The 12,683-nt window shown below is 39.2% G+C and overlaps 1 protein-coding gene across 1 annotated transcript; it reads right to left on the bottom strand.

Moving 5' to 3' along the window:
- Positions 1-1,841: 1,841 nt before the first annotated feature.
- On the bottom strand, positions 1,842-12,112 carry HDC (histidine decarboxylase). The gene is given in 12 exon segments (XM_010075748.1): positions 1,842-2,639; positions 2,828-2,929; positions 3,627-3,725; positions 4,912-5,002; positions 5,105-5,267; positions 6,121-6,187; positions 6,441-6,584; positions 7,451-7,585; positions 8,420-8,542; positions 9,924-10,037; positions 11,084-11,242; positions 12,071-12,112. Coding segments are annotated over 12 exon segments (2,001 nt in total). The 3' UTR covers positions 1,842-1,877.
- Between the last annotated feature and the right edge of the window lie 571 nt (positions 12,113-12,683).

The following is a 12,683-nucleotide window of genomic DNA, read 5'->3' as shown; positions in this document are numbered from 1 at the left end:
GCATGTAAAAAAAAAAATCTGTGGTTTATAATAGTCCATTTTTAAAGTATCTGTTATTACAACCTTGCCAGGAAATCATATTTATTAATATTAGCAAATACCAGTATCTGAAATGTGATGTGAAAGTGTGAATGTGAGATTGTTCTAATAAAGCAGAACTTCTCCAACTCTACTTGTATCTTAGCCTGGCTTCTCCTCTCCTTCATACTTTGAATCTTACCCACCTTCCTCCTGTGTATGAGCATATTGTTAATGCTGCGAATGTTAATGTTGTGCACCTAAGCATGTGAAAGTGAGTATAATATCAGATATCTTTATGCAAATACATTCATATTCATATTAAAGGATGATCCACTGCATTAGTAAAAATTACATCCCTAACTTAAAACACAGAACTCATTAAAAAACAGTAGTAATGAAGCTTACAGTTGTCTCAGATTAACTAATAAAAAAAAGAGTATGTCTTAGATGCTTACTTTAACTTTTATCCATTGCAGCAAAGATGCGCTCTTATTTAAATGTCATGTGCCAAATAATACATACACAGAATGAGAACAGTTTATAAGCACTGAGACATATTTTCCTTTGGGTGCAAATAGAGTAATGGCTGGCCACTGGCCAGATACTTCATAATAAAGTGTGGCTTAGATTTCCCTAAGATTTAAAAAAAGGCAAATAATATTACAGAATGCAATAAAATATATATCTGTTCTTACTAGAAAGGGCTAGCAGGCCAAATTTTACTGCTCCTTGTAACCCATGCCTCAATATACCCCACTGTGAGTTTAGCTGATGCTGTATAAAGGTATGGAAATTGTTCTGATTGCTAAGCAGACTCATTTTTTATATAGCTTGAGAACAGTTGTACTGGGTCAGACTGAAGAGCCATCTGGCTGAGTACACTACCTTCAAAACAGGGTGATTGTAGGTATTTGGAAACAACTATGAAGAAGGCAGCAAGCATCAAGCAGTGCTTTCCCAGAGTAATCTCCTAGCAATCATCATACTTCCTGACTCAACAGTACTACCTCTGAATTTAAGGCTGCCCTCAATAGATTTTTATCCCTCCAATTTTTTAAATTATTCTTGAAAAATATGTGAATCATTGGCCTCTCGTAGCACTGTTTGTTGGCTGCATAGAGGCCATTTCTTCTGTAATACCCCTTAGTTCTTCTCTTACGAGAAAGAGTGAAATATCTTTCCTACTCTCTCCTCATGCACTTGTGATTTACAGACCTTAGGTAATGCTGAGAAAGGCCACAGGTGCTTAGCAATGGCAACTGCTCTTGCAACGTGGTTGCATAAAGCCTCCTGTGCGCTGTAACCACTTAGCACAGATGGAATGACAGGGCTGCTGCATGTTTAAATTCACAGAGTTTTAAAATTGCCCTAATACAGCAAAATTACAAGATTACATCCTTTTTGCATAGTTCAGAATTGGTGTTGGCACTGTCCACACACACAGATCCTCACAGCAGTCTAGAATTTAAGTCAAAGTATTAAAAAAAACCCAAAACAGTGGTGCAAATAGAGAGCAAAATTGTTTATACACTACTGAGGCCAGCGTGTTTTGTCAAAATGGTTCTAGCCTGCCAACTATAACACCTCCACTACCAGGACTGATAAAGCAGAAACTGGCATTTTCTTTACCACAGTCTACAAAACAGCAAGTTCCATGTTATATGCCTACAAGATTTATTTGACAGTTTAATCTATAAATACACAAGATTTCCACCAGTAAAAGCACAGGAATTTTCTCAGTGGTCATTCCCCCCGCTTACATATTGACCAAAATAACATGTAGTATTGCATATGAATAAGCTAACTTTGGTTCCCTTTCTACCTGGAGAGGTCCTAGGACCAATCTCTTTTATTTGTTAAACAATGGCTTGCAAAGGACAACAAGGCAGCTGAAGGCCACACTGAATGTTACATTCCGGAAAGCTTGGGACACTGTAGAACTTAATTAGTTTTTTGAAGGCACTTTTTTTGAGCATCATCACCTCTTCAGGCAGCCTGGAAAGAATTCTGGCATTTGCACGAGACTCCTTCTTGTCAGTGGCTCCTGCTTTGGGGTTACATTGCTCAAGACCACCCGTCATTGGCACACTGTTGCAGCTAAGGGAACGTGCTGTCTTTTTCTTGCCTTGAACAGATAAATAACTGAACAAAAAAGAGGTGAACTTATGCTTGGTAACATCTTGGACATCTTCTGGAAAACAGTCATCTAGAGGATCCCCTTGACCCTTCACTTGTTGACTAATCACGCATGTACTGGGACTCACTGCTAACTTCTTGGGCGGAACTACTATTTTTCTGGAAGTTGTTTTGTATTTTTCTCCATCTAGATTAAGCTGGGAAGTCTTACTAATGGCATCAGAACTAGGCTTAACGATCATATTAGGGATTCTTGCCCCATTGCTAGAATTGATGCAGTGCAACCCATAATTCTGTCTCACGATTTGGGCTGCAGTGTGTTGAATGATGTTCCAGTCTTGCAGAATATCTTCCCTGGTTGTGAACTGAGATGTTACAGTAAAGCGAATGATGAACTTGTCATGAATGGTTGCTGGAATAAGGAAGAGCCTTCCAGAACTGCTTAGTTCTTTCAGGAGCTTTTCTGTCAGCCAGTTGGGACCCTGTTTTAAATATGAATAAGAAAAAAACCCCACTATTGTTAGAATTTCCAGTGACATCTGAACATCTCTTAAGAATTCCAGCATTACAAATTCTTACATGAAAGTTTATTCACAGTTCTTAATGTCTGGGGAGAGATCAACTGTGGTCAATTCATTCCAAAGAGAGACGCAAAAGGCACAATCTTTACCTTTAAACGAAATACAACCAGTCCAAGATGTCTCTTGGCAGGAATTTCAAAGAGTGGATCACTTTTAACCAACGATTCAAAGAATTTGGCTGTTTCAGTACCCTATAATTAAGGGAAAAAAGCTGTTATGTACTGATTTGTTACAAACCCACTGTAAGACACTAAATTAAGTAGGTAAAAATAATTCCTTTCCTTACTAAAACACATCATTCCAGTGCATGAATGGTAGCAAACAGAAGAATGACAAAGCTAAGCATTTTCAAGTCTCTCTCTATTTGTTCAAACCCTAAACAATGAACAAGAGTAACTGGACTATACATAGGAATTTTCTAGAAGAAGGTTTGAAAACAGAATGTGTCTTCTCAGATTTGAGTCCTTTTGCAGCAATGTTGATTCACAATACAATCCCTTGTATTTGCACTCCATCAAAGACTTAAGTCTGCAAATTTTCATAGCAAGGGCTTCAGCCATCCATCACAGCCTGTCTCCCAAACAGCTGCCACTTTGCCTCAAAGAAAGCTTCTACAGATTAGCACTCAGTAATGCGCAAAAGGCATTGACTTATCTCGTTGCTTTCCATTGCCTATTGCTTCCAAGAAGGGTACAGGAAATGTTTTGTCTACACAGTCCATCTTTACAGATTACTTAAGAGCAAAAATTAGCACACATTTAGCATTCACATGCAAGCTTTGTGTGAGAGAAGATTTCTGTTACTCATCTCTGTATCACTGAATTTATTAAACTCGGCTTGCAATAAATGAACATAATACATTTATGCTTGCAATGTTAATTCACATACATGTCGGACGTGAGCTTGAAGCTTTTTCACCCCAAATGAACGAATCACAAACCACAGCTTCAAAGAACGAAATCGACGACTCAGTGGAATTTGCCAGTGCTGTGAAAACACAAGAGTGTATCAATGAGTGCAAAAACAACAGAAAGGAGTATCTCCTTACATTTCTACCTCTGTTGCTTCAGACTTAGGTCAGAAATCCCAGTTGACACAAATAATTTCATATTACTGAAAATCTGCTAAGCCTAGGAAATAGCCATCAAAGAAACACTATGTCTACGTATTTTTCAATTACTCGCAAAAATAAGATTTTGGCTACTCCCCTTAATCTATGCCCTAGATATGCTTAGAATTTGTAGTTAATTACCAGCTAATACCAAAACCTTTTTGCATTTAAAGAGCATTATCAATTAAAGATGTGTCTATTTACATTTTAGGACTGAGCGCTCACTTCCTGTAATTTGCATATTTAAGTGCCATCCTGAACGTTTTCCCAAATCGACTCTAAACAGCAAGAGTTGATATAGGGGTACATTCTTCCATGGGAAGTAACACATACTGCATGGAAGAGAGTGACAAAACGTAAAATACTTCCAGGGAGCTACACAATTACATGCAGGGTCCTATTTAACCACAAGAGGGACTCGTTGATATGTATTGCCCCCCTCTCTACACTCGCATTCTCTAGTGAAAAGCACTATTGATTTAAAGAAAAGAATTATCTTTTCAGGACTAGGGTGAGATCATAGCAGAAACAATTGGCAGTGAATATTCTTTTGTTTTACTGGACTGAAATCTGCTGTAAGCTGCATCTAAAAGTGAAATGCCTCTTAGCTCTCCTATGAATACCTTAATCTGAAGCAAAACTTAATTCATTCTACTGCTGTTTCAGAACATACTGTTTCCATTGCTTACTCCTTTCTCTTTTTTGGTACATACCAGAGACACAAGAAAACCAGACAAAATGCCATTGGTAGGAATTACTTTAGCAAAATGATGCACAGAAATAACCCTTCTAACTAAAAAAGGCAAGGCTGGATCCCCATCTGCATAAAAATCTGAAGTACTTCAATCTCTATATCTGAAAGCAAATTTATAATTAATTTTCATATCCAGAGTTCACTTCAAAGTTTTACTATTTAATCTGCATTAGGACCTCAGTACAATTGGTTTTATGCTTTTATGTAGTAAGACCAGCTACAAGACAAGCATGCTCCAGAGTGTGAGAAATTTTGCATTATGAAGATTTTATAATAATTTTAAAATATCAACTCAAATAACAACTTACCATAAAATCAACAGCAGCTCCTGAATTGGGATGTCTGAGGTACACAGGGTTAACACTGAAGGTTTGATGTAACTTGTATTTATCTTTAACCCTATCAATTGTAGAATGAACTGTATTTAGCAAAGAATTGCACAGAGAAAGACTTTGCAATTTGCTTGTTATCCTTTTGGTGTTGTGTTTTGCCTTTACTCACCAAAATCCAGTGCAATCAAAATGAACCATCATCCATTTAGAAGGGTTAAAAGTAAAGGAATCTGCATATTCAATTCCATCCAAGAACAATCGAAATTCAGGACATACAAATGCTGTTCCTGCATATGCAGCATCAATATGAAGCCAGAGTCCCTCAGCATCACCTGTTGGAATTTAAATTGTTGTTATGTAAGGAACATAATGAATCAATACACATGGTTAATCTCTCCTCTCTGAAAACCAAGTGCATGTTTTTGCAGGAGGCAGACAGGCTGATAACAAAATAGCAACCGGACAAACAATTGACAATCTAGTTTTATTCTAAAGCTGTGGATCCAGAACCCCAAAACACAGGATAATGCTGAAATCAGATAGGCTGTGTAACAAAACTCAGTATTCCATGCTTCATATGAGCAAGGCTTTTTAATGTTTGATTTCTGTCACCTGCCTTTTAACTAAGTGAAATTCCCCAGTACAATGCAGTTGCACAAAGCTAGAATAAAGACATGGTGGGAAACAAAAAGGACCCAGAGATAGAAGCCACACTCTGACCCATAACAGAAAGTGCCACACAACCTCAGCAGCTACTTGTCAGAATTTATGCTGGAACAGAATCTGCAACCATGTCAATTTTACCTATTGAACTGGTGGCTACAAAGCATGTCCTACCAAACAGAACCTTCAAAACTGCTTTGCTAGGTTAAATATTTATGTATCCATCCAACAACTGTACTGCACTCTGTACTGTACAGTCTGTATTCCCCGAACAACCCACATTAAGGATTTATCAGTTGACAAATTTCATCCACCTTGAACAGAATGTATTTTAGCATCCTAATCAAAATCTTACAGAAATTGCTACAAAGCCTTACACTGACTCCACTGATCTTTGAGACACATCTGAAAAACTCACCTGATTACCGTTTCTACTCTCTTTAGTTTCGGCATGAAAAATTCTCATACTATCTTTTCTGTGCTACCATAGTTTAAAATCAGGAAAAAAAAAAAGGCACTTACAAATTGGACCCAATTCTGAGAGATTGTCAAAAGCACAGACACCAGTTGTACCCAAAGTTGCACAAACCTAGAAGAAAACAAACCTGTTAAGATGACATTTTTTTAATAAATATATGCAGCACTTTGAAAGTGGAGAGGGCTATCATATACAGTCAACATGATATTAAAACTTTTTCATCAATACAATATAAATTCTTGTATACATTTTAGCCTTCAGCTAATGTATTTTAACACAATAAGAAATGTGTCAGATGTAATTTTATGTTGACATTAAGAATACAACACTATGGCAATGCCCCCAATCAGAAAGTGAAACATACAAAGACTGGTACGAGGCCTTTCTTTCTGTCTTCTGCAATGGCCTTCTTCAAAGTTTCACCTCTGAGGGAAAAGTTCTCATCCACAGGCAGAAACTTCATCTTCACAAGAGAAATCAAGCCAGCCTTTTCTACGGAAGAATGCGCCTTTTAAAAAAGAAAAACAGTAAGAAAGCAAGTTCTGAGGCTGAACAGCTGTGATAAGCTATGGCCTTATAAAAGACAGTGGTTGCAAGAAAAGCAGAGATAAGGTCCTTACTATAATCCATATTAATACAAGTCTGAAAGTTTCATTGCACATAACCAAAAGAAATAATACACTGTAATTTCAAGGAATGCATATGCTCCATTTATTTGGGTACTGGTCTCTAACAGTGGGCATCCTCACCTTGTGTTTGCAGGGCCATTTATGAAAAAACAGATCTTAAAGGACCCTCTAGAAATGGATCAACCTCAGTTTATTCTCTCCTCTCTGCCATAAGAAGACAAAAACCCCTGAAGTGTGCCTACTTCTGGGCTGGTGTAGACCAAAACCCCTCACAAGAAAAAGCCCACAACAGAACACGTTTGCAGGCAAAGTCACAGTACTGTATAGGTGTTTTGTCCAAGAACAAGCTCAGAGGCCTGGAGTGGAGACCACAACCATGACCAGCACTGAGGCAGTGCCCTGAGCATGACTGTCTCTGGGTGGAAGGAGGCTGTGAAGAAAGAAGAGCCGAAGCAGAATGAGATCAGCACCTAGTTATTGGAGTAAAGCTTTGTGAAAAACAGGAAGGAAGTGCAGAAATGAGTCATGTGAAAGTCTCTTGAGGACTGCTGGGACTCTACAAAACCTCATTTCACAATGATTTTTTTTCCCCTTCTGCAAAAAGCAACATTAGAGGGATTAGTTCATGCTTGTGAGGCATTCGTGTTTGTGTTTTTCTCTTGGTACAGAAACGTGGGTTCACGTTGTACGGTCTGGGTGAGACAGCAGAAGCAAATTTGTTTTCTTTGTAACCGTAAGAACCTACTTGATCAGATGCATAAGCGATGAGGCAAGAATTGAGTAAGGACTCATCAGCGTCTGGCTCAGAAAGCTTCATCTCCAGAATTTTGTTTTTCCTTGCTGCTAGCAGTGCAACCAAGGTTGATTCACTCACAGTGCTCTGCAAAGACATTGCTCATTTACTGCAACATATTATTACTTTATTCCCTGTTTTGTCAGGGATTTACTGAAGTCATTGAAGTGCTCAGCTGCCCACCCTCTATTTCTCCTCTTTTTTTCTGGGATGCAGTGGAAAGTCACTGGCTGATGAGCAGGTCTCTGGGCTAGCAACACAAAACAAAGCCTTTGAAGTGCAGTGTATTTTTGATGTGAAGGACTGAGTTGGGGGAAGTAAATAATCACATTTTCCTTTTGTTCATCTACAGCTAAGATGTAGTATCTCCCATAAAAATTACAAACCTGAGCAAAGATCCTTATAAAAACACAGAGCCTCAGCACTGATTCCAGGGGCTTCTTGCTAGGCCTTATGAAGGAGATAAGGGTTCAGACCTTGATCTTGCAACTCTCAAGAGACACAAAGTAGACATGAGAAAATGGAAAAACAATTTCTTCTCTGGCTAAGGACTGCTGGCAGAAGGACAATGACAAGGATTCCTTCTCTAACTATGTAGGAATCACTTCAGTGGATAATTTGGTGATGTGAAACAGACTGAGGAAACCAAATCTGAATCTCATTTATCCTTAGTAAGGCCACAAGAGTACCTGCTCCTCACCCATAACACAATTTGAACTAAAAAGCAGCAATTCTGATTCTATAATCTTCTATATTTAATACTAAAATTTGGGAAAGTAATGTCAATTTGCAATTTGTCTCTACTCAGACCCATAGAGCAAATCTCATTGGTTTTGCCTCCAGGAAAATCATCACCCAGAGTGAAATTCACTTGAGTGGAAAAAAAAAACAGTTGATGAGGCCACCGCGGATCTCCCCTACCTGTAAGACTCCTCCACCCACACTGTCGGGATGGTGGTGCAGGAATTTATCTGGAAGGCCCAGCATTTTAGCCAACCAATCCATCACATTCATTTCCAGTTCTGTACAGGCTGGACTGGAAGCCTAGGAAAATCAAAGAGAATCAGGCTGTAATTCACCCTGTAAACACAGTAGGAGTATAACCCTTCGAGTAAACCACATATCACATTTTAATTAATAGCTATTAACACTTTTTAATTGCCTTGGAAGAAATCTCACCTAGATGCAACAGAGGCAGATGACAAGCTTGTAGCACAGGATATACAAGCAGCACCATGGAATACCATGGCCCATATCTAGCAGAACACAATGCTATTGAAATAAAAACTGTGTTGTTTGGTGAGTTCTGTAATATAGAGTCCTATGTTTAAGGCTGCATTTGAGGGTGAGCTCCAGGTTCCTTGCTCATTACCAGTTGCTCTCTTGGAACATCAACTACTCTCACCAACCTCCTTAAAATGCTTCCTCCAGCTTACCTGTATCACCCCAGTGTTAAGGTTCTAAACTACCAATAGTTTTGGAGTCATTAACGAAGAAATCACAATGAGCTGTTTGAGACAAAACTGTGGAACTGCAATTCACCACACAAGTACATGCTGTTGACTCCCAAAGAGAAAGGGCACTGATCTGTCTTCCAGCTGAGAAGAGTTAAGGGAGGCTTTTTGAAGACTGGCAAAAGAAATATGAAAGCTGTTCTGCAGTGTCCAGCTTTTCACTTATGAAAGAATCTGCTTACATTGAAAACTTAACAGAAATCTATCAAAATGAGGGCATAGAAATGGATGTTTCTGTGTATACAATGAGCTAATCTAATACAACCACATGGAGACCATAGCCATCAATTTCTTATAGGTTTATGAGCTTCTACTTCTTTCTTACACGGAGACGTACGTACAAAAATCTGGGCAACTTCACCACTGGGGAAAACATTGGTTTCAGAATGCTACTGAGGTATGTGGAGTCATACCCAAGTAGCGCTGTGTAGCTGCTGCAGGAGGACACCAAATGCTCAGATATTCTGGGACAGGCCACCAAACAATTATTTTCAGAAGAGGAAAAATAGGAAATGTGTTCTCTCAAAGGAGCAGGAGAACTGGAATGGAGCCCAGCCTAGCCTGCAGTCATGGGTGGTGGCTGTTCTATTGCCTGCAGTCCTTGTGTAACAGTCTTGGCAATGAGACTGGGTGACAGGAAACAATGCTCACAGTGGGATATGCAAAGAATTAGAAAACAGACACTTCTAGTGGTATATTTTCTTCATTCACCTCTTACTACTAGGTAATGTTTGCTCATATATTCTATTTATTTATTTTTACAAGTAACATTTTTCATTTATGCAAATTACATGCAATTGGTTAATGTAAATAATTATACTGACTCATAGAACAAGAAAGAACAACTATGACCTGCTCCTGCATAATACACACAGGAGAAGAGTATCTAAAAATAATAATAAAAAAATTACCCATGTGAATCCCAAGCAGTTAATTGCATCAGCCAACATATCTCCCAGGAGCGAAGGCCAGGAAGTAAGAGCTGGAAAGTAGGCATGCATGTGTGGGCTTTGCCAATGGACTACCTAGAACAAAATTATCTAGAAGTTAAGTCTGAAAATGTCACAAAATTCTGCACAAGATGTAGTGATTAGCATCTGTTTAAAGTAAGGCAAAAGGATCACAGCAACATAATATGTGCAATTACAGATCTGCTAGGAGAGAGCTATCAACAGGAGTACAGCACTAGCAAATGATAACACTGTGTCGTTACTCGATAAATTCCAGATTATAGCAAAAGCATTTATCTGAATTAAACAGGCAGATGAAGATTCTGAACAGGAAAGAACGGTCTTTCGAACACTGCAGAACAGAGTCAGAAGTATTTATCAAAATATTTATAAGGGAAATCCTTGCAGAAGTCGCTTTTGCTCATTTTGTCAAACAACAGCTTGCCTTCAGCCACACATAGCAATTTACAATTATATAGCCCCCCCCCATACACCTGACAGAACTTGTATGTGGGACACCAGTATAAGCATGTTTAATGTGAATACCTCTCCTACATCAGACCAAGCTTATGCAAATATCTATAAAGAAAATTTTAAAACAGACTTTGAAACAGCTTCTTACATAAAACTTTTCATTAGGTAACATGAACCCCCTTAGCAGAATCTGCAGTATTTATGTACAAGACGAAGGAGACTTTACATTGAAAAAGCAGGAGACAAGTCTTGTATGTACATGACCTTGAGGAAGAGATGTTTCACCTTCCTGTGACTGAGTTTCCACATCTCTGAAATTGAGGTGTTTTTTGGTAGAAGCCTTGTGAAGCTAAATTCAACAGTGTCAGAAAACCATTGTTTCCCTCTAAGCAAACATGAGTTATTCTTAATGTATAAAATACTTCAAAAACACATTCAGTCTATCCTCTAAAATTGTAGTTAGAAACACAACACTAATCTCCATAATTCTTCTGTGTTCCTAACATCTACAAGACTCATTCTACATTTTGGGTGTTTTTTTATTTAGATAAATGTTCTGCTCTGCAGAACCTCTGCATTCCCAGGATTTGGTGTTCACCCCAGGTAGTAATGATTTTTTCCTGTCACGATTATACTTTACTTCTTACCCCAGGCATAATAATCTTCTCTATATCTCCAAAGATGCTGTCCCAGCTGTCTGGGTCCATTGGGGCAGAATCCGGCAGCTGGGCTCTCATGTAACCTGGCTGTACATCAGGAGTCACTCGTCTCTCTCTCACATTGCTCAGGTACTGGCAATTTTTTCCCTGGAAGAGGCAAACCAGTGTTTTGAGTTTCGATTGCGGGAAAACTAGTAGTACTAGCACTTAACACAATCTGTCATTAGCATTGGACAGGGCTCAGAATATTGCTCCCGGGATAGCCCCAGGAACTAACCTTCCTTCACCCTACTTGTCCATCTAACAAAGTAGCTTCTAGAACAGGCTTCATGGGGACAGGACAGATTCACAGTTATTTCAGTGTCATCACTGACTAGTTAAATATACCTTTAAAATACAGTCATGGTACAAGTGCAGTTTGATTACTAAGAGGATAGACAGATTTTCTTGCCTACAAATTAACTGAAACCACATTTCACAGAAATTAAGTTTTCACAGTGCCCCGTGCTTCCCTGTCATTATGGCATACCCCCTTTTGCATCCTCTCATCCTCTGAAAACAGTTGCACAGCTCCACACCTTTTCTCCACTTTTTAGGCAATCTCCTCGAGCCCTAGGACCAAAGTTTGCTTCCCATCTCAGAACTGTGCCAGTATCACTAAAGTTTCATGGTGTCAGCCCAGGGAGAGCCACTGAGACACTGTGCACAACCCCTTAGCACAAATTTATTCAGAATCACAGTTTTGCAGCTTTCCCACAGTATCTTAAATGTAAAACCAAAAAGTCCAAGTCATCCACTGACTCTAAATCTATTAAACGCAACCCTGGGACACATTTTTGTCTCAGTCCCAGCAGATCTAAGTCTCAAGGACAGGTATGCAAATAAAAAGTAAATATCCCATCCTCATTTCTGGGTACCACTCCCAGCCCTACAACAGTCCATCTCCGTGAGCAAATGTTACCTGTTTCCAAGAGCAGAGGATCACTCACCTCTGCGTCTGTACTCCTCAGGCTCCATACCGATTCCTTCTAAAAGCACCTCTTCAAACCTGGGCCACGACCTTTCAGGAGCTGTGGGCAGTTTGGGCTGGTGCCCTGCTAGCTGCCTCACCTTTTATATCTCCCTTTATCTCTCAGACTCACGCATTCTGGAAAAGGTTTAACGTAGGCAGGTTATTGGTGAGTGTTTATCTAACTCCTCCCAACTGAGGGCTTTTATAGTCTCTCTTATGTTCTCATCTGTGCTCCTTTGATGTGTAAGATAGCGTATCTCCAGGAGGAGCTGCCTCTGCGCTAACCCTTTCCCATTTTCAAATGATCTCTCAGAAGTCTCACAGCAATCCATGCCATGAAGACACATTAACATCCGACTTGGAGAGAAAAAGCTCAAGAGCTTCCAAAACCAAACACCAGCAGCCATAGTATTTGGCTCTAGCACACCAAAACCAGTGCTAGCAGTCACTAAAACAATGCATCAGCACATAACAAATTTGACGCTGTAGGCCGGGACATTTTTTTTTAAAAAAAAAAGAATTATAGGACTGAATTTTCCCAAGAAGAGAGTGTACCTGCACCCCCACAAGTCTTCA

The sequence above is a fragment of the Pterocles gutturalis genome, unplaced genomic scaffold (genome assembly GCF_000699245.1).
Source record: "Pterocles gutturalis isolate BGI_N339 unplaced genomic scaffold, ASM69924v1 scaffold48892, whole genome shotgun sequence".
NCBI lineage: Eukaryota > Metazoa > Chordata > Aves > Pterocliformes > Pteroclidae > Pterocles > Pterocles gutturalis.
The sequence above is the reverse complement of the archived record's forward strand: the minus strand, read 5'-3'. Positions and strand labels throughout refer to the sequence as shown.